Source organism: Hippocampus comes, unplaced genomic scaffold, assembly GCF_001891065.2.
Source record: "Hippocampus comes isolate QL1 unplaced genomic scaffold, H_comes_QL1_v1.1 scaffold5, whole genome shotgun sequence".
NCBI classification, from domain to species: Eukaryota; Metazoa; Chordata; class Actinopteri; order Syngnathiformes; family Syngnathidae; genus Hippocampus; species Hippocampus comes.
The window spans coordinates 715,641-737,367 of NW_017805701.1; the positions used below are offsets into that span (position 1 = coordinate 715,641).

The 21,727-nt window shown below is 42.8% G+C and overlaps 1 protein-coding gene across 2 annotated transcripts; it reads left to right on the forward strand.

Annotated features, from left to right (window-relative positions):
* Window positions 1-249: 249 nt before the first annotated feature.
* Window positions 250-21,068, forward strand: scara5 (scavenger receptor class A, member 5 (putative)). 2 transcript variants are annotated; one of them, XM_019882682.1, is made up of 12 exons: window positions 250-562; window positions 2,579-2,697; window positions 4,638-4,766; window positions 13,107-13,306; window positions 13,487-13,665; window positions 13,738-13,864; window positions 14,706-14,874; window positions 15,760-15,840; window positions 18,473-18,580; window positions 19,135-19,182; window positions 20,345-20,533; window positions 20,707-21,068. In XM_019882682.1, the coding sequence occupies exons 1-12, from the start codon at window positions 558-560 to the stop codon at window positions 20,838-20,840; spliced, it is 1,488 nt and encodes a 495-aa protein (XP_019738241.1). In that variant the 5' UTR covers window positions 250-557; the 3' UTR covers window positions 20,841-21,068. The 2 variants fall into 2 exon arrangements, with proteins under 2 accessions (XP_019738241.1, XP_019738239.1); XM_019882680.1 differs by having other exon boundaries at window positions 252-562; window positions 19,126-19,182.
* Window positions 21,069-21,727: the final 659 nt, after the last annotated feature.

A 21,727-nucleotide genomic window follows, 5' to 3' on the forward strand; every position in this document is an offset into this window, starting at 1 on the left:
AACTCTTAACATGAATTCAAACTAATGTGAAACTTTTCGCTTGTGCAGAACATTGGGGTTGTCCCAAATTGATGGCCCTCAATTACAGCCGGATGCCGGAAACGTTTTCATTAGAAAAATCTATATTTAACTTCTCAAATATTAAGATTCACATACTTAGTTCTGATTAAAAATATAATAAACATTTTAAAAAATCGATCAAATTAAAAACGTACGGAAATGCCATGCACCTGCCACAAATGATCACTAGATGGGGTAATCACACAGCCCACGATGGAGTCTGTCCTCCGGTGAAGAACACCAGCTGGACTTTGCTTGACTTTTTGGATCACGTGGACCGCGGTGGTGGTTTTTGTGGAGGTTGCACTTATTCCCCCGCTATAGTCCGATCGTCTGTTGTTGCAGCGGGAGGAGGAGAGGCCGTGCACGGTGCGTCCTTCCACGGCGTGTGCTTGTGGAGCTGCGACTTTGGGTTTGCGGTCCTGCGGGGCGGAGGATGAGAGCTTGGAGCTGTGCCCCTTATTTTTAGGCTTTCTCCGTCCCCCAGATGACAGCTGATGAGGTGAGTGAATAAAGTTTTTCAATTTGGGCCACTACATTAGGTACAGCCGCCCGTCAAGTTGAGTCAACATATGAGAAACAACTTTTGAGCCTCATTCATGAAATACTCCTTGATCAATCAGAATTGTCCACACTCTTCTTGCACAGGTGTACCTAATAAAGTGACCGAAGATGTCAGCAGAATAACTGGGCAAGTTTTCACATCGTGGGGCACATTGCACCTCCTAAACAGATCTAACACAAAAAAAATGACATTTCAAATATGGACAAAATATGTGCTGGCCTGCGAATAAGGAAAATAATTGGCCCTCATTAAAATGCTTTGGAAACAAATGTGTGTGTGTGTGTGGGGGGGGGGGGTTGTAAACCCCAAAAATTCTCTCCAAAACATATTAAGCTTCCAATTTGTGAAAAGCTTTCATGAGAAACTGGAGTTGTCTGTTTCTCCCTCTCCACAAAAACTTTTTTTGTTTGTTTCTTTGGAAACAAATCGGTGAATCTGCAAGTGCCAAACCGCAAGCATCTGGGGATCCCCTGTCGTTGAGGAAACATGTTTATAATTCCCCATCTCCAAAATAATAATAAAAAAAATAAAAAATATACTTGCTCTCAGCTGATAATGACATCACAGTTGCTCATGACTCGGGTAACACCCAATCATGGCTCACCTGTTTGGTCGTGTGACATTCACAAGCTGACCCGTGATTGGAAAACTAGCATTCTTGTGAAAATCACTGAATGTTCAAACAAAATCACCTGAAAATTTGACGTATCGTGAAAATGTGGCCAAACCCTCCCCCACCCCCAAAGCAAAACATGTACCGGTACTTATATAATTTGGACCATTCCTTCTGTCATTTGGGTTATTAAAAACTTAATAGCGTTCTTGCATTGTACTGCAATTAGTTTCATTTCTTGCATGGTACAACAGCTTGGAACGTTTTGTTTTGTAGAAGATTGTGCTGTTTCTGTTCTTTAAAAAAAAAAATGTCAGTATTTCATGGTGATTCATTCTTAATTGTCAAACATGAGACAGCACAATGTTCCAGATAGGAGTGATTCTTTGCTTTCCCACTATCCTTTACCACACATGCACACAGATACACGGGGAATGCAAGCACTCATGCAGGGACTTGTGTGTGTGTGTGTGTGTGTGTGTGTGTGTGTGTGTGTGTGTGTGGGAGGGGAAGGTGGGGGTTCAGGGGACGTATCTCCAAGCAGCCTTAATAGTTTCAGTTCAACTGTCTTTCTGCTTGCCTTAATGAGAAAGTCAGGACTGAGTGCTTTGTCGACCCCTGTACATTTCCCCCTGCGCCAATTCCACTGCGGCCTCCTGGGAATTTTTGCCCTCGCAATTGCCACCTTAGTTTTTGTTTCCCGAGGTCGCTCAGATTGTGAAGCAAATCGGAAAAAATGACCCTAAAATGATAGCAAAACGGCAAGCATACTGCGACTTTTTAAGCAAAGCTTCTTGAGACTTTATGGTGGGTTGACTCATGACTGACCTGTTCAGCAAATTTCATGGTGCTAAAGTGAAACTGGCTTCGGGGACCGATTTTCAAACATTCCATATTTTTAAGTAAAACTGTCTTTTAAACTGTACTTGTTTATGAGGAATCATAAAACGTCTCCATGCGCATGCGAAGGCAAAATCACGAACATGTCCCTATTTGGTGTCACCCATCTCAGTCCAAATATGTTAGCCATCAAATAAAATCCTTTCTGTCTTTGAAGGACTCCTGGAAATGGCCAACATGTTCTTGAGACTTATTAATGAGTGTACTCATGTTTGAGAGGTCACCCAAATGTTGATCGCTAAGTGAAACGGGCTTGGTTAGCTGAATTTTCAAAAATTCCCAGAGATGTATTTCTCGAAGGCAAAGACATGGAATGTAAGGACCAGGTTAAGCACACAAATCCGACCCATCTCCACTTGGACCTCCTTGATTTTGTTTTGCTTGGAACATCTTTATCCATATTCTATATGACTGTGTGTGTGTGCGTGTTTGCATCCCAGCCAGGCGATGGAGAACAAGGCCATGTACTTGAGTACGTACGAGGAACGGGAAAACGTGTCCATGTACGAAGACGGCTTTGAAGGACATAACTTGTCCAAGCTCAACCTGTGCGATGAAGGTAAGGAGGAAGAGGAGAAACCTTAAATGTTATTTTCTTTTGAAAAGAAAAAAAAACCTCACACACAGTGAAAAAAATGATTGAGTAAACGGGAAGTTTGCAAGAAAATGAACCCTGGCAAAGTGCAGTTTCATGCAGAAGTTGCTTTGCTTCCTTCCTAAACATTTTTCTGGGTTAATTGAGGCTAAGACGGTATCACGTTAGCTTAGCTTGTCCTAAAATAAGAGCAGGTACATTTGTTCTGTCAGTCATAAACACCTTAACTTTTTGATTTGTGCCACACGCTACTGCCGTATCACAACTCGAACAGAATGATGGCTGAGACAAAAACAGCTCTCAGGATGAAGTGGCTAGCTTAGCCTAGCACAGTAGCAGAGGACCTAATAGAACATTAACAGCGAGTTATCATGAGAAGCCAAGGAAGCAGTTAGCTTAGCTACATCAGCTGTTGGCACGCTGAACTTGCTTCCTGGGGCGACACAAACCATTACAACAGCAAGTATTTTACACACATTTGAAGTGCTAATTCCTTGTTTTTTGTGTTTGCTTGTTTTTTTTTCTTTAGAAAATTTCACATAAATGGCGGCCATTTCTCAGTAGGCCTATAATGTGGCTTAGCCTTTAACCTTAGCTTAGCATACAAAAGTAGTGGGGCTCTTCGCTTAGGGCTGTGGCTGTCAATAAGAAGTTAAAGTTCTTTCTTTTGTGGTACAAAAAAAAAAACATGTAAACAGCTGTCACTACGAAAGACTATGTCATCCTCGCGTACAACAGCCGGGGAACATTTAACATCCATCTCTTTCAGCACGATGTGGCTAGCTTAGTTTAGCATACAAACGCAAGCTGGATGTTTAGCTTAGCTCTATCAGTGATGAATTCAATTCGTTATTTCCTGTTCCCAATCAATCACATATACGACACAACTTCCTTATCTTAAGATTAGTAGGATAGGAAATGTTACTGCAACAATATGTGAGGTGGTGTAAAACCCGTATGCTAAACTAAACTACCCTCCATTAACCTGCAAGCGTTTACATTAGGAGGAAGTCAAGCTACTTCTGCCTTAAAAGTGAACTTCCTGCTTATGTTTGCATGATGCCAAGTTGTCGTGTCTTCTTCTCGACCTGCTGAGCTTGACACTTTAGCTCCTCTTTACATTCCAACCATGTGACCATGTGGTGTGCATGCGTGCGTACGCGCACGCACGCGCGCACGCTCACATATCTGCAACAGCTGTGTTTGTCTTGCTCCGCTTGAGTGTGTTCTTGATCATATGAGGGAAGTGTGTGTGCATGTGTGTCTGTGTGTTGGTCACGGTTCAAATGGATTCATGCTGCTGTGAGGTCGCGCCCACTGTAAGATTTTTATTGTTGCGACATCACATGGCAAATGATCAGGGGTGGGCAAACTTTAGTCTTCAGGGGCCACATTTAATTTTTTTTTTTAACGAACAGATGGACCGCGTAGTTCATTCGTAGTTGAGATGTTACATTCTGTATGTGTGTGCAGCCTCACAGGGTTTGAGAGGTGTGGGATTTATATAGTTTTAATCATTAAAATTCGGCCAGGCTAGTTCACAACACTCTTCTCTGTGGTGTGTCAAATTTAGAAAATGTGTTTATTATCTCTTTTCACTTCGTAGGGCTTTAATAACATTTGGCCTTCAGGTGGATGTATGTACAACATGCAAAATGATCACATATCATTTTTATTGAACACATGGCCCCAACCTTTGTCAAATTTGTTCCCAGAAGAAACTAATCTGATGTTTTTAATCTGTAAAGCATTCTTGACCGCAGACACGGACGGGCCGACTTCCAAAGCAAACTCTCAATGTGTCGCGTTATGGAAGCCAAATGTCTCATTGTGTTGACTGTTTGCTGTTAGCCATTGGCACTAAACGCTTTGGATTGATTGTTGTTTTGGCTCCCCACGATCAGGTTCTGGAAAACGGCGCAGGAAACAGGATCAGTGTTGCGCTCAGTTCACCTCTTTGGCGGCCATAAAGTACGCCATCGTGTCTCTCTACGTACTCGTGCTGCTCACCATCTTCGGGCTGTGCCTGGCAGGTATGGCGACTTTTCCTTCTTGTTCCAAATTCAAAAACTCCTGAGCTTTTATGCTTTGACGGCGAAACACCAACGAGATCATAAGCCTAGGGTAACCTAGCTGGCCTTTATTTTTAAAAAGGTGCATTAAAAGTCTGTGGACCCATTTTAAATTGCTTAAAATTACATTTGTATATTTTTGTGTTTGTTCAGATTTTAAATTGTGTATTTTTTGAATGACCTCAAGTTATCAAGCTAATTTTGTTTTACTTTGAATAATTGTTTTCAGTTACTTACAATTGAAAGACATTCCTTCTTAAAACTGAATTTAATTCATTAAAATTACAATGACGTATCATGAAGTAATTGTACTCATATTGCTTTTTCAAATTAGTTACAATGTAAGTCATGTATTCTGAATTAATTGAAATTACATCATGTTTTAAATGAAAGGATATATCGTTCCATTTTATTTTTTAAATGATTTATTTTTTAAATGAAAATGTGGCTTAATTAATAAATGAAATGATATGTAGTTCCATTTTAGTTTTTAAATGATTTATTTTTTTAAATGAAAATGTGTCTTAATTAATTCAAAGCTTTTTCAAATGATGTACTGCATGTAATTCAGATAAAGTATTGTAAAATATTTGAAATGAAATACGTTTTCAACTGAAAAATGCCTTTGTTTAATTTATTAAATTATTTTGAAATTATGCAATATAATACTAATGTATTGAGCTGTATTTAGAGTCTTGCTGCAAACAAAGTCAAATAAATAAAATAACAAAACAACATCTCGAAAGACATTTGTAAATCAATCCATAAGTGACAAATACATGTGGAAATGTGATTTTTTTATGTAGAGAAGTGACAATATGTCAGATCACAAAGAATCAGCCTCTGGAAACGTGAAGAGTTTAATATCGGGAGACGTCATGCTGTTATGCTACATAATACATCATAAACATATACGCACGGTGGGATCCATTATGGTTTTCTACAACTTCGCATTAGCCTTGTGCTCCCAGAGGAGGCTTGGATTTCGTTTTCTTTTTTCTTTTTTTTTTGCATATGTCTGTGATGAATAAGTTTGCACATGGAAATAGTTTCATGTCCATCTCTAGTTTCTGTGCACATGACCTCAGAACATGATTCTGCCTCGCAATGAAGGACACACTCATGCGCACATTCGAGGCGTTTGAGTGGAATGGGGGGGCGGGGGGGGAGGGATGCGTGATGTGAACCTAATTTCCGTGTGACTGTAGCCGTGTGCCGCATGTTAGCGTGGAGAACACACGTAGGATAAACAAGTCACGTCCAGTGTAATATGACATGCTAACAATGATGAGAGCGAAGGTTGCGCTTCAAAAGTGGGGCCAAGTTTTGGAATGTGAACCTCCTCCGCCACCCACCACGCTATGATGTCAGTTCTTGATAACATTTTCACCTCCTTTACGAGTCCCATTAAGTGGACATCGTGTATGCAAAATTCACACTCATTTTGAATTGAGTTCCTCAAGGAAATGTTTGAGGTCCTTTACTTTTCGATCAATCCCTTCATGCTCCCCATTTCCTACTGTAGGTGTCTCAATACTTATATTCTTGTCTCCTATACATCATAATTTTGCACCACACTCCATCCTTCAGTGAGAAATCATTTTGAGCGGTGTTCCACAGGGAAATGTTTGAGGTCCATTGTTTTTGTCGCAACGCTCCTTGTTTTCCTCACTTTTTACTCGAGGGGTGTTAATACTTATTTCCATGTCCTCCAACTGTATGTAGTATATGCATTTTTTTAAACACATTAACCCTAAAAAAATCTACCCATCCTTACATAAGGCATCAATTTCAGTGGTGTTCCTCAGAGATACATCTGCAGCTCACTATTTTTCTACAGCCATCCTCGTCCCCCTCACTGCCAGCTGTAGGTGTCCCAAGACTTATGTCGAAGCTCATGTGTATGACTTTGTACATCAACAGTCCACTATCCATACATTGGTGCGACATAATTTTAAGCGGAGATCCTCAGGGAAATTTTGTGGACAAATCATTTTGTCCCCTCTTGCGGTGTAAATGTTCCTTCATATCACTCCCGCTTTGTGTACAATATGATTCTGTATGTTAATTAGGGTGACCTCCCCCTTGGAAAAACCCTGGCTGGGTGCCTCCTCTGCCTCGTAGCCAGATTTTGTGTGTGTGCGGGTGCGACTTTATGGCTTTTCACCTTGAGCGGGGGGCCTCCTTCCAAATGTCAATGTTGTTAGGATACGAGGGAAGACAAGACGACGGAGACATTGCGGACGAAGTGTGTGTGTGTGTGTGTGTGTGTGTGTGTGTGTGTGTGTGTGTGTGTGTGTGTGTGTGTGTGTGTGTGTGTGTGTGAGAGAAAGAGAGTGAGTGAAAGTATTTTCTTATTTAGGACCTTTAAATGAGCTGCCTGAAGAACAAGCAATCAAAGCGGCTTTTTGTGTGCCAAGTGGCTCCAGCACCGCTCCCAGAGGGCCCCCTCTACATCCATGCTCATGTAAAAAATGCCCGTGTCTGTTTGCCAGTCCCCCTCCTCCCCCCAAAGTTTTGTTTGGTTTTGATTGAATTCTCACTTGACTCATTACTCACTGGAGCAGACCCCCCCACCCACACTGCCCTGAAATTGGCCCCTTCTCAACATGTCATTTTTTTTAGATAAACGGGGTGCTTGTGATGATGGCAAGCAGGCAGGCATGTCGGATAGCAGTGAGCTGTGATTAAGAATCTCGACCCCAACAAATAGATTTGTCCTTACGTCGAAGGCCAGCATCTGGCTCGCTCGTGACACTAACCCTCAGCGTTATGATAATCAAAAGGCAGCAGGAATGTACAGTGACACCACTAAAGTGCATCCAAATGCACTCCTTCCTCCCCATAGGAAATCATATCACAAGTCAATTTTGACAAAAAAGAAAAACACTAAATGTCTGCAGTCCAACAAATAAAACAGCCAAGCATACTTTACTCCCTGTTGTAAGATGATCAGTTCGACATTTATTCGACCAGCGTAGCGTACGCCCATTTATGGTCATTTGGACGGCACAGGCTGCAAACGGCGAGTAATGGCTTTTTACTCCACACCACAGGATAATCATTCAGGATCATCTTTTTGAGACATCCGACAATTCGTCATTCACTGTATTTGATCGGCGTGGGCAGGGGGAGGGGGGGCAGATGATTTTCGATATAGGTGTATCCCACACCACATGATGATCGCTTAGGATAATCTTTTAAAGGATTTTGACAATCAGGCCTTGGTTGACTTTAATCGGAAAGCTATAAAATTACTTTGAGTCACCCCAAACCGCAAGAAAATCACCCAGGAACAGCTTTCAGAGATGTTGTTCAACTGGGTCTTTGCTGACTTTGCTGAAATTAGGCCAGATTATCAAAGTGTGTACCTCACACCACATGATAATCACTCAAGACCTTTTTTGAGACATGAGACAATTGGAACTTTGATCGGAAGGGAGAAATGCACAGGCTGGAAACGGCGAATAATGGCTTTTTACACCACACCACAGGATAATCATTCAGGATTATCTTTTTGAGACATCCGACAGTTCGTCATTCACTGTATTTGATCGGCGTGGGCAGGGGGAGGGGGGGCAGATGATTTTCGATATAGGTGTATCCCACACCACATGATGATCGCTTAGGATAATCTTTTAAAGGATTTTGACAATCAGGCCTTGGTTGACTTTAATCGGAAAGCTATAAAATTACTTTGAGTCACCCCAAACCGCAAGAAAATCACCCAGGAACAGCTTTCAGAGATGTTGTTCAACTGGGTCTTTGCTGACTTTGCTGAAATTAGGCCAGATTATCAAAGTGTGTACCTCACACCACATGATAATCACTCAAGACCTTTTTTGAGACATGAGACAATTGAAACTTTGATCGGAAGGGAGAAAAAAAGGTTCAAATTAGGCTAGTTTATGGATATATATGTACCACACCGCAGGATAATCACTCAGGGTGATCTTTTTGAGACATCTGACAGTCAGGCGTTTGCTGATTTTGCTTGGAAGGGAGGAAAATTGCTCCAATTAGACATCTGCTCTCGAGTGACTTTCATGCGCGAAGGCGTCCGCGTTGTACCAATTTGATGAGCCGACACGCGTGCCCACATACACGCTGCACGTGCGACGTATCTTTGTGCAAACGCGAGCCACTTTGAAGTCCGAAAACCGAACGACAGAAGACACAAGGCGGGCAGCGATGTGAACCAGATGTGAGTGCAAGAGGGCAAACGTGACACTGTCGCGTTGAGAAAAAAAAAGATCAAAAAGACAAAAAGATACCTCATTAGTTTCACGCTTCGATGGGGAACACTGCATGTGAAACGTGCGCACGCATACTCGTGAAACATGCCATGAAAGCAGGCGTTGCCAAAGTTTGGCCTCGGTCTTTTCACGATTAACCGCCTTGTAATCGTTGTGTCATGATTCATTTCTGTAGTTGTTTTTTTATCAAGATTGGCCTGAGTGCTGACTATGATGTGGGTGGTTGGTGACGTTTCCTATCATTTAATTTACGACAACATAATCTATTAGTGATATTTCTTTTACCATATCAAGACAAATAAAAACAACATGTGACAAAAGCATTGCGTGTGCAGTGAATCAAGGTTTCATCATCGCAACAGCATGACCCTGAAATTGATATTTTCGTGATTTCCATTGGGGGCGGGGGGATGTTTCCCAAACAAAGTGGAACACACCAAATAGACAAATCTGAACAAACACTCCATGAAGTGCACACGCAGCTTTAAATTGACTCTGAGAATATAAAACCTCATGTGCGCTGAGTTCTCCGCTCAACAAAAGTGTCTGGAGAACGTCCAAAGGTTCCGCAGTGGGAGTGCTACATAAGTGGAAGGTACACACATATAGGCACGCACGCAAATGCACATCGCGTTGAGAAAGGCAGGGGTGCGAGGGCAGTAAAAACATGGGAGATTTAAAAAAAAAGAAAAAAAACAAACACTGGGGCTTTGTGCTGATGTGGCCTCTTTAGAGTGCCTTATTGTCTGCTGTGAATGCGCGCACAACTCGAGATGATGGTCTAAGAGCAGGAAGGAGGATTAAAAAAAAATTGGGGGGAACCTCCGACCAGAGAGTGGAGGCCGACTTCGAAGTAGCATGCCTGGTCTAGAGTGCCTCGTTGTTGCGGTGTAGAAAAGACTTGGTTAGGTACTGGATATTCCACCAACCAGAGGGTTTAAGCGGATATCTTTTTGAAGCTCAAACATTAAACTGCATCAGGAAAAAGTTCAATTCAATTCAACAGTTGGCCGCCATTCAATTATTGAAGCCTTGGTGAAGGCCTTGTTTGGTTATACCCAAAAGAATTGCACTTGCACAGTCACACTACGTGCAAAACTGCCACACATGCTGCAGTTTACCTGCCGGTTGCTGGTGTTGCAGTCATGCCTTAGCACCCGGGCCAAGCCGCGCTTCATTTTAATCAAAGCAAGCTGTGGTGTTCACTGCGCTATCAAAGCGGCACAAAGCTGTTCGCTCTGTTCGTTGACTTGTGGTTTCATGCTAACAATAGTTTCAAGCCAAAATATGCCACCAATGCAATGGAATAATACAACACAGCGCAGGGACAGAAAGCGCGACACCCTCTTAACATGAGATTATGGTCGGTAACAAGATGGAATGTCAGAGCATGTAAATAAGTAAAAGCAGTCATGTGATTTCAATCAGATGGTGTGTGTTTTAAAACAGCAGATGCCAAAATGTGCCCTAAAACAAACATATTTTCCCCCATAGGACATTTTATGAAGTTAATTCTTCATAAAAGCTTTTTTTAAATGAACAATACAGTGGTGCTTTGCGCCACCTAGGGGAAGCATAATACCGATTTTGGGGTGGTCACAGTTTATACATAAGCCGATGTAATGTTAGTATTCATCTTGGAGGATAAAGAATATATGCCTATAATTATTATTATTATTATTTTTTAATCTTTCCATCAGTTTTCTTCAAATTATGAAAGGGTTACAACTCCACGGCACCGATGCTATTCTTAGCCCAAATGTGGTGTTTTACATTTTCCTGAGGTTATTTGCTTCCTGTTGTCTGATTGGCAAAAGTGGTCCAACTGTTATTTATACTTCAAATTGGGAGACGTACACTGAGATGTAATGAAATAAACGGCAAACTGTGAGGGAGTTGAAGTCAGAGCTTAGTCACCATGGACGCTGATCCGGCGACCGTTGCTCTGGAGGGCGTTTGTTTGAATGCGACATGTAGGAAAGCCTTCAGGATTCAATAATCCCTGAATGTTTTTTACATTTTGAGGTCAACTCCAACACAGAACTGTTGATGTTTCCAAGGGCAATAAGATTCCAAACATTGAGGTGTTGGGCAATGTTTTGGTTTTTTTTAATCTCAAAATTTTTCATTCCAAGTGCATCATGGAAGCTGAAATGTTGACAGGCTGTGACCGATCCATTTGCTTCTGCGATTTTGCCGTTGAAATGTGACGTAGGAGGTGAAAACACGCACGGCCGTCAATCACAAGAATCCCGAAGCCAAAAAAATGACGCGCTGGAGCAACAGCTGTCCTTGTGGTTCAGTGAACGGATTGACATGCAACCACTGAGAACTATGTTGCAGTAAGCGAGCCAGCTATGCGTACACCCTGAAAACGCACCTTGCATTCGGATAGGCCGCTAGCCTTACAGCTTTAGAGTGCCTCGTTGTCGGCAGCGAGTATTCACATCATGGAAAGCAGTCGAAAAAGCGAGGTCATTATTATTTCTTTCTTTAAATCCGACATGAAATGCGGATGGGGGCTTCGCGCTGGAGGGGCCGCTATAGAGTGCCTCGTTGTCACGTTGCGGAAGAACACGGCGACGGTGCAGTCGAATTTATTCCAGTTTTTAAGCAGACATTTTTTGTGGCTCAAACCTGTAATCGTGTCGGCGTAGGAATCTTTTTAATCATTTAAAGGATCTCTTATTTTTACATTGCAGGGACTTTAATGTCCTGTACATATGGCAGTGTATTAGCATGAGTGTGTGTGTGTGTGTGTGTTTTCATGTGTTGCAACACAGACAGACCATCATTTAGCAGTTAGCCGTCCCAGTCTGGGGTCATTTGGAGTAAACTTAACACGCATAATGAACTGCAATTCATTTGTTCTCTTGTGGAGGTCCTCTGCATCCCCCCCGCACCCCCTTCTTTTGAGTGCTTTAGGACCCCAAGGGGGAAGCCACCCCGCATGCCCTGCCTCCTTGACAACTCCCTGTCCTTTTAATAACTTGTTTTTGCATAGACGATGTTATGCCGACATCTTATAAATCTTCGCGCTTTAGGAAATAGTTGCCATGCTGCAGTGCATGTCATCAATGGAACGATTTAAGAGGTCGCAGCCAAGCGCAAGACAAGAAAGGTTAATCGTTGCGCAAATTGGGCTGGTTGCAGCTAAATCAACACGCAGGAAGCCGTTTTTCCTACTTTTTAGGAGGTTCTTCCGAATAGCTGCATTGACTGCGTCCTTTTTGAAACAGGGATGGAACATCAACACGTTGCTTCGAGTTGATTATTTTCCTCCTGAAAGCGTTGGAAGTGGAGTAAAACCCCCAAGCCAAATTCAACATCACGACTATATTTTCCAGGCTTGAACAAACGAAAATACGCATTTGCATCACAGGAAATTCAGTCTGGAACTAGAAACTTTTTGTGTTGGAACTACTGTCGAAATTGAATTCTGGTACCAACGTGCCAAGTGGTCGTGCAGTCATTTCTCGAGGTCCAGGAACCTTTGAGACATGGTCTGACATACCTGGTTGGAGCCTTTTAATTCCAAGTATCAAGACTCTTTCGAGAACGTATACCCTGGTATGAATTTATGTAGGACCATTTATCTAAATTTCAAGGAAATGGTGAATACCAAGTCCCTGGAACTAAATCTTAGCCTAGCAGCTTTTAGAGGACCATTGTGTGGATAATTGGGGGCAGGGGATTATTGTCTATTTTGTATTTTTAGCTCAGGATAATTTCTCAGTTTCAAAACAAGACCTTGTAGTGTAATTTTGAAAAGTGCAGAAATCTGCGCCGAACAAACATCTGATTGAGCCGTTTCAGTTCCAGGAAGTACAAGCACCTAGAGGTTTCCTGGCGCTTTAGGTGGAAATTCGCAATCAAATCCGATCGCTGTTGATCGAGCGCGACATCTGCTCTCCATTCCGTGCAACAGTCGTGATCCCAGCTGAGTGATCGATGCTGACGGATTCCCTTGAATTTAGGGACTTTTACGCCGTTGCTGAGAGATGTTTAACAACAACTGCGCCGTGTTTCGTTCCCCCCCTTGCAGTGTCTCGCTCCCAGGCATGGTCGCAACGGCAGCAGGTGCTGATGGAGAACGTCACACACATGTCGGAGAACTCCCGGCTGCTCCAGCAGACGCTGGGCGAGACTTCCGATCGGGCTGACTTCTTGGAGAACATCTGGAAGCTGGAGAATCTCTTCCAGAACCACAGCGACTGGCTGCAGAAGCTAGAGATTCTCATCAAGGTATTTTTATTTTTTTTTCTTTTGTGTGACGTCTTGTCCATATCCTTGTTTCTGGTGATACTTCGGTACAACCCCAATTTAGATGACATGGTTTTAAATGAAAAAAATGTTCTCAAGTTTGTCTTTGCGGGACCGAGGGAGCTCTCCAGAACCTCATTGTTTCCTTTTGGGTGCTCCCAGAGCCTTGAGGTGGAGCTGAGAACCATGCAAGCTCACTCCCTGCAGTCCGAAGGCTACCTGGTGCATCTAGATGAACGGCTGTCATCGTTTAGCAGCTCCACCGGCAGGAACCTGACTGGTCTGATTGCCGAGGTGGCGCGCACCTCCACCTGGCTCCATGACCATAACCTGCTGCTCATGTTAGACAATTTATCTTAGTATGGCGACCGTGACGTCGCCACACACGCTAACGACAGTGTGTGTTTCTAAAGGGAGACTTCAGGTCAGGTGACCGGGCTAAGGGACAAGCTGGAGGAGGTCAACTGGACGGTGGGAGCTGTCAATCACACCGTCAGCAATGACATCAATATTCACCATTTGAAAATACACGATCTGCAGGTACGAGCGCACCAAAAACCAGCGGCAGTCAATACATTCACTGTCAATATTTAGCTCAGAAAATGACGGGAACATGAGCAGTTGAAATAAAATTTATCATATTCACCAGAGAAGCTTGTTGAAGATCGCAACAGATGTGTTTTGCTGGTCAAAGTTGGCTGGAACAACTTTGGCTCTGACTAGCCAATCAGAGGACAAAAAGGGTGACGTCACTGAGGGCCTCAACCTATTTGCGTAGTTTTTATTTTTATTTTTTGCTTGCTGTGAAATCAAATCCACACACATTGAGGCACAGTGTTCTTCTATAACTATAAATGTTCATTTGAAGTACTTTCAACACTGCCATTATCATCAGCCTAGCAAAGGACCGCTAGCTTAATGCTAATATAGTTGAAACTAGCATTGTAGTATGAAGACTAAACATGGTAGCTTAATGCTAACATAGTTGAAACTAGCATTGTAGTCTGAAGACTAAACATGGTAGCTTAATGCTAACATAGTTGAAACTAGCATTGTAGTCTGAAGACTAAACATGGTAGCTTAATGCTAACATAGTTGAAACTAGCATTGTAGTCTGAAGACTAAACATGGTAGCTTAATGCTAACATAGTTGAAACTAGCATTATAGTATGAAAACTAAACATGGTAGCTTATTGCCTAAACGGTTGAGTGGAACGCTCTCTGCATCTGAGTGCTTTGTGAAAGGTGCTATATAAAATCAAAACTGTTTTACTTCTTTCCTTCCTTCACTTTTGACTGATGAGACTGCATTTTACCGCAATCTAAATTTTTAGCTGATCTCTCTGACTCGTTACAATCGTTTTTGTTTTTTTTTCTGTAGATTCAGATCAGCAACATCACGGAGGACACATCCAGTCTGTGGGTGACCCACTTCCACACGGAGGCGCAACTTAGAAACGAAATGGAGCTCTTGAACACCCTCACCGAGGACCTGCGTCTCAGAGACTGGGAGCGCTCCTTGGCTCTGAAAAACATCAGCTTCATAGAAGGTCAGATGTAGCTCCTCTGTCCTTGTTAAATACTCTCAATTTAGCCACTCATTGTTTTGGTGAAGTATTTGCATAACTCGTTATATGCTTTTCCACGTTGCAACAATGAGGCGCTCTAAACTTGCCATTAAAAACACAAAGCCCAGGTCTACATGCTGACTGCCAAGTCATATATTTTTTTTTCTTTTCCCCTTCACTTTTCCGCATTTTCTCCTTGGCGTTCATGGATTCACGGCCAATAACAAGGCGCTCTAAAGAGCCCACTCGCACAGCTCAAAGCCCTTGTTCATACGCTGGCTATCAAGCCAGACTTTTTTTTTTCTCTCTTGCTTATGCCTTCTCTCTAAGATATGCATGCGCTCACAGTAGACATTGAGGCACTATTTACTCCTTAATATATATTTTTATGCATGTTTTCAGCAATTATCTTCAAACATGTGCTATGTATTTCGAAACAAATCTCAGAATTCTCTTGGCGGGGTTTTTAAACAGGAGGTTTTGTACATGAATATTCTCCTGCTTTGTCATACATTAAAAACACTTAATAGGACCCTTCCCCGTAAATCTCATTTCTGGGTGGAGGAGCTGTCCAGAGCCAGGAGATATTTTCTTAGTGACTCGTGAGCATAATGCTTCTCGCATGTCAACTTTCAGACTTATGTGGAATAACTCTTGGGTGCGACTGTCACTGTGCTAGGCAACCAAATGTCTTCTCGGCACAATACGAGAAAAGACGATTGTGGCATTATTTAATTAATAAAGGAAGAATTACAGGTCGCCGGTGTCCCTAATAAAGTGTCTGAGCGTTTTGTACATGATTCACATACAAATGAATTCATGTCTTCATCAGGTCAATCACAGATATTTGTCATCGTCATTTTGCAGGACCTCCAGGACCAAAAGGAGAGAAGGGTGACACTGGGCCACTGGGGCACACCGGCTCCCCTGGATTAACCGGTTTAAGAGGTTAGGACAGCCGACTAATGTGGAAAAACAAAGTCTAACCACTCAAAATGTAAACAGTCCAGGAACTCGTTATGCTGTGTCGTATTGGAGGTTTGTTTTGATTCCTTGTGGCTCTCTTTCTGTTCTTAAAATGGAAAACACACACACAAAAAAAAAAAAAAAAACTGAAGAAAATCAAAAACTTATAATCAGGTTCAAAATTTACAAGCCCCCATGTTGTGGAATCCGCCAGCAAAACCATGAAAAGTTTTTGGACTTCCTCCCTCCACAAACTGTGCTGTGATGCAATCCATCTGCAGATGTTTTGCTGTGTGTAAAACATGAAAAAAAAATGCACCCAAAATATGGAAACTTTTCTTCCACTTCAAACCTCTAGACCGAGGATTCTCAAATTCGGTTTTTGACGAAAGAACGGGTCCACGCTCATCTTTGAAGAACCCGTGTCAAATTTTCAGAATCTAATTTATTGTGTTTTGCAATCATACTTAATTATACCTGTGTTTAGAATTTCCTCTCTAATCTTTCTTGACAACCGCACTATGATTTTGTAATTCAATAAAAATAATAAAATATCGTATATCACGTATGGGGAGCCTCAAAACCCAAGACAGGGTTGCGGTTTTACCATTCCAGCATGCAGCAAGCCCAAGTAAACGGACACTGAAGGTTGAGTTTTCCAAGAAGTAAAACTGACTCCGGTGCAACTATACGCTTCATCCTTGACAATCGCACCATGTTTTTGCGGTCCAATAAAAATAATACAGTCTTAGTTTCTTCGCCGTGGAATCTCAAAACCTGATCCGGGGTTGCAGTGTTACCATTGCAGCACGCTGGCGTGCAGCGCGCCCAAGTAAACTGCCTTTTGGGGCTGACTTTTCAAAGAAAGCTGAGAAGCGCTCGCGAAAAACCCAAGTTGACCTTCAAGTGTGTTTTCACACCAGAGGATTGAGACTGGAGTGGCATCAAAGTCCCCGCTGCTCCTTAAGCACAACACAGCTGCTCAGCTGGCGTCGTCACGCTGTCTTACGGTAAAGGTGACGCCAGCGCACACAATTACACGCTGGAAAAACACGATTTAGGACTTCAGGGTGTGAGCGCGCGAAATGACCGGTCATCCATCTTTGTCTCGTTGGAGGTAATCCCACCATGAAGGAAACATGTGAAAGCTCATTTGTCGGCAGAGTCACATGACTTCAAGCACTCCAGTTTGCCGAGGAGATACAAATGTCGCAACGTATATCAGTACGTCTTATAATGGAAGGATGGATGTATTGTACTCAGCCAAGGCACACGTAAGGAGCAGTACAATATTTATTGACGCGAAGCAAAAAAAAAAAAAAAAAAAATGGAGGCGGGAACAAAACCGATGCCGTTTCCATTCAATTCAATTTTCGATTTTTAGGTCTCTGCGAGAGCGCTATGGATTTTTCGCAATGGTTCGTAATCCGTTTTGTGCTCTCAACCTGAGCCAAAGCAAATCGAGTCCACCGAGTCTATTAATGCCGATAGACGTCTGTGACTCGTTGCTGAGGAGCAGCCACAACACGAGAGCATACATGTGTTCCTCATTAGCGTGTTAGCTCAGAGCAGCTCTAGTGTGCTTACTGTAAACACATGCACACACACACACTCATTTCAGTGGGGAAATTTTATTGGCAGTAGAAGGGCGGGGAGGTGTGTTGGGGCAAAGATATCGCTGTTTTTCTCCACTTTTTGGCCGGGGATAAGCTTTGGAGCGTTTATGCGGCCATGTCGTCCATCAATGATGTCATGGTGGCGCGCAGGGAAAGCTGGGAATGGACCAGTTCAATTTGCGAGAACATGTTGAACGGTTGTGCGCGTCCAAGTTTTGTGGGAGCAGTTTGGGGGGAAGTTCCTTGTTCTGTTCCCAGAGCAAAACAAATGGTCCATGAAGATCGACTTGGAAGAACACAATGGCCAAGCCGGGATTTCCGTCGTTTTAATTGAAAAAGTATGCACACGTTACAGGGCAATTAGACAAGTACCCAAACGATATAGAACAATTTGAATTTTTTAAATGTCCTGTGGGCGTGGCCGCTAAATGCGCTCAAACTACACCCACCATAAAAAAAATGGATGAAAAATAGTTTGAGCAGTATATGTGCTTAAAGCCTCAGGTTGGCATCAGGCTTTTCCATGGCACCACAACGAGGCACTCCAAAGTGGCCACACCAACATGAAGCCCCCGGTCCACAACGCTGACTGTGTTCCGTGTTCTCCAATTCTTTTTCCCTCCTTGTGCCTTTCTCATCATGGTTTGCGAGCACTCACAGCTGACAATGAGGCACTCTAAAGCAGCCATGCCAACGGACTATCCGAAGGGAAAATCCAGGTGTGAGGAAGTTAGCTCACTCCTATTTAAATATTTAAATATTTTTATGATCATTTTGTTTGGTCTTTCCAGTCGAGTAAAACAATTTTCGACCCTACGCTTGGAGGCCAGGTCCTCTTTCACCTCCATGACCTCAGATTGCACAAAAGAACAATAATTCCCTGAAATCTTGTGGGAAGTCTTCTCAGCACTTCACTTTATCCACATTTTGTTACAAAAACAAACAAACAAAAAAGAACTCACCTTGACTATATATGTATGTGTTTATGTCTCTTTCAGGGTTTTCTGGAGAAAAGGGCATCCAGGGACTTCGCGGTATCAAAGGATCCAGTGGTGACGATGGCCGTCAAGGAGAAAAGGGCGATATCGGACCCGTCGGTCCAAAAGGTGGGTGAAAGGCAAAGATAGGTACAAAACTTGGGAGGTGCACCAAAAAGTGACACCCACCGGACATCCAGGGTGTGTGTGTTGAGCTGCGGGTTGCCCAACACCACATGGCAGGTGTGGCAATAGTCTCCAAGGTAAAAATAAAACCAAATTAAAGCCCAGTGACTAAAGAAAAAAAAAAAAAAAAAAAAAAACAGACCTCTCGGGTGAAAACGAGCAACAAATGGCACCCCCGACAGATTTGAAGGTCAGCCCTGCGGTTTTTTTTTGGATCACAAGTCTGTTTTGTAAGCAAGCGAGATGCTTTGCTTTTCAAGCTGCCAATGGAGGCAGAAACCACAAACAGGAGGAAATTTCATTTACGACCGTTTCACACTTTGATTCCCTCGAGGCAGGCTGGTGGCCTCTGACCGTTTAATTTAGACCCAAAATGTTTCACCAGTCAAACAAGTTGGAAGTTGGAAAAAAAATTTAAAAAAAGGAAAAGTGAATTCTGCCAAAAACAAGATGACGCCTTCCAATTTCCTCTTGTGTTGTGTCAACAGGGGAACGAGGAGAACGAGGGATGAAAGGAGACAAGGGTGACAGAGGAGAAAAAACGGGTGAGGATCAATCGTAGTCCTTTAAATTCATGACTTTTTTTTTTTTTTGTGATCGAATGTGTGAGAAGTTCAGCAAATGCAAATAGTCCGCAACAAAATTGCAAAATAATTCCGTCGTATGACTTGAATGGAAGTCTTTGGAAATGCGTCCCATGCTAATTTGTCATTCTCAACTAAGTGGCGAATTTATGAGCTGATAATTTTACAGTCTCTTGAAACACACACACACACACACACACACACACACACACACCTGCTCAGTCAAACGGATCTACTGTCGCTTATGTGCTTGTAGCTCTGCTTTGCATTAAGACTTCAAACACATCAGAGGCTAACGTTAGGAATTCTATCCAGTACTCTGGGGGGGAAAAAAAAAAGAATCAATGACGCAATGGTACACATTTTTCTCCATCATCTAAATGTTCTTGTAAAGTGCCGATGGATGTTTGTGTCACACAGGAAGTGCGGGGCATGGTTAGCACCTTTGGCATTTTGTTAGCCCGCACGCGCTACATACACAACATGCATAAAAAGATGAATGGAAGACAAAGATAACATGGTGAAGTTAAGACTAACCTAGTCTAATTATTTTGGGGAAGTTATGACAAGCTGAATGATTTCAGAGCGAGAATGTTAGCATAACGATGTTAGCTTTTAGCCTTTTTTCGGGGTTTGAATTTCAGCGGCCCAAAGTCTATATATGGAAGTTCCAACAGTACTTTCAATTTGGATCATTGTCGGAATTTGTCTTTGACAAGCTAAGCTGCGAGTATTTTCCAGTTTCCTGTTTTTGTCTTTTGGTTTTTGGATTGAGGCCATGTTGGAGTTCTTCCAAGGAATTAAGCTAATATGTACATTTTCATTTAATGTTCTCCTTCACTACTGATTATATGACTTATGAGTGAACATTTACAGATGCAGCAACGTGAATGTTTTGATTTCAGTTGTCAGGTCCACCAGATTAAGACCAGACTCGGATGAATCGTATTTATTATTACATCAAAGTCCTTTTGGGAAAGTGAAAAAAAAATGAATGCAGTTTGTTTGATGTGTAAGGTTGAAACCGAGCCACATTTCATTGAACAATTGTTAGTCATACACAAATGTCCCGCACATGGGGAATTCCCCCAGTCCTGACACATTTCATCTTTTGTCCTCTCAGTGGAAGACACCCTGGTACGACTGGTGAATGGGTCGGGTCCCCACGAGGGCCGTGTGGAGGTCTTCCACGAGCGGCGCTGGGGGACGGTGTGCGATGATGTGTGGGACAAGAAGGATGGCGACGTCGTGTGCAGGATGTTGGGATACCGAGGGGCCACCGAGGTCCACAGGACGGGACGCTTCGGACAAGGTAAGGAAAAAAACAAAACAAAACGAAAGTCTCAAACACACAGACATGGATGCTGATTCTGTACCAAGTTAATTAATACATACTTAAATATCGGGAAATCCCCAAATGATCCCAAAATGTTTGTCTAATCGTTAGCCTCAATGTGTTTTCTTCATGGCTTTGTTCCTGTTTAGGCAGCGGTCTAATCTGGATGGACGACGTAGCGTGCAACGGCTCTGAGGCCGCTATCCATCAGTGCAAGTTCTCCGGTTGGGGCAAAACCAACTGCGGCCATGTGGAAGACGCTGGCGTCACATGCCTCCGCTAACGAAACTTGAAATCCCTTACAACCGATCCATTCCTTTGGTCCTTGGTCCTGGACATGTTGTCGTAGTTGTTGCTGTTGACCCGTGGCAAGTGGACCCGTTTTGGTTGACAAGATGGAGATAGAGACTTTCAAATGAGAGACCTATCTTGGAAACGAACCTCTATTTTGGCATAGCCGATGCCACACACACAAAACTTCTGATCTTCTGGTCAGCACAATTTTGTGCTTCGAAAAACTTCTGATCTTCTGGTCAGCACAATTTTGTGCCCTATTATGAGGACCCTATTGAAAGAGATTCCTTTCTTTTAGTTATTGTCTTTATTTGCGTTATTCTGGCAATGCAATAGTTGCCTTACCAGCTATACCAGCACACACTTTCTTCTACCCGTGACATATAATCTGTTCACACCATACACGTAAATACTCAGTGCGAGTATGATGTTCCTAAACTTGTCCAACTTGTTGGCATTTCTCTTCCTCGTAATGGATGAGACAAGCCGAGCTTCTTCCCATAATCTTTAGCTTGGCCGTGATATCGTGATACATCATTGAAGAATCTATGCAGTCAAATGTACAGGAAGTCGGACATTTTGTTTGGTATAGTTGTTTAACAAAAACCAAGACAACAGAGATTTTAACCTGTTTTAGTTGGAAAGAGGTGCTCGTCGTTAGCATCGCACGCGTTCGCGGTGTGGTTCACATTACAGCTCACAGTGTTGTTTAAAGGCGTCACATTCTGACGGAGCGAAAGTGTCGCCAAAGCTAACATGCGGCTTCCATTTTGTTTATTTTCCCTGTCCCCCTTTGTCATCACAACATGTCTCGTCTGGAGGCCACAGGGACGCAAACAGGATATTCTCCACTCTTCTCTGCGTATTTGCTTGCCG

Coding starts and splice junctions, on each gene's coding strand:
- scara5 (XM_019882680.1), top strand. Junction 4,767..13,106: donor CTTCGGGCTGTGCCTGGCAG/GTATGGCGACTT, acceptor CCCCCCTTGCAG/TGTCTCGCTCCCAGGCATGG. Junction 13,307..13,486: donor AGCTAGAGATTCTCATCAAG/GTATTTTTATTT, acceptor GGGTGCTCCCAG/AGCCTTGAGGTGGAGCTGAG.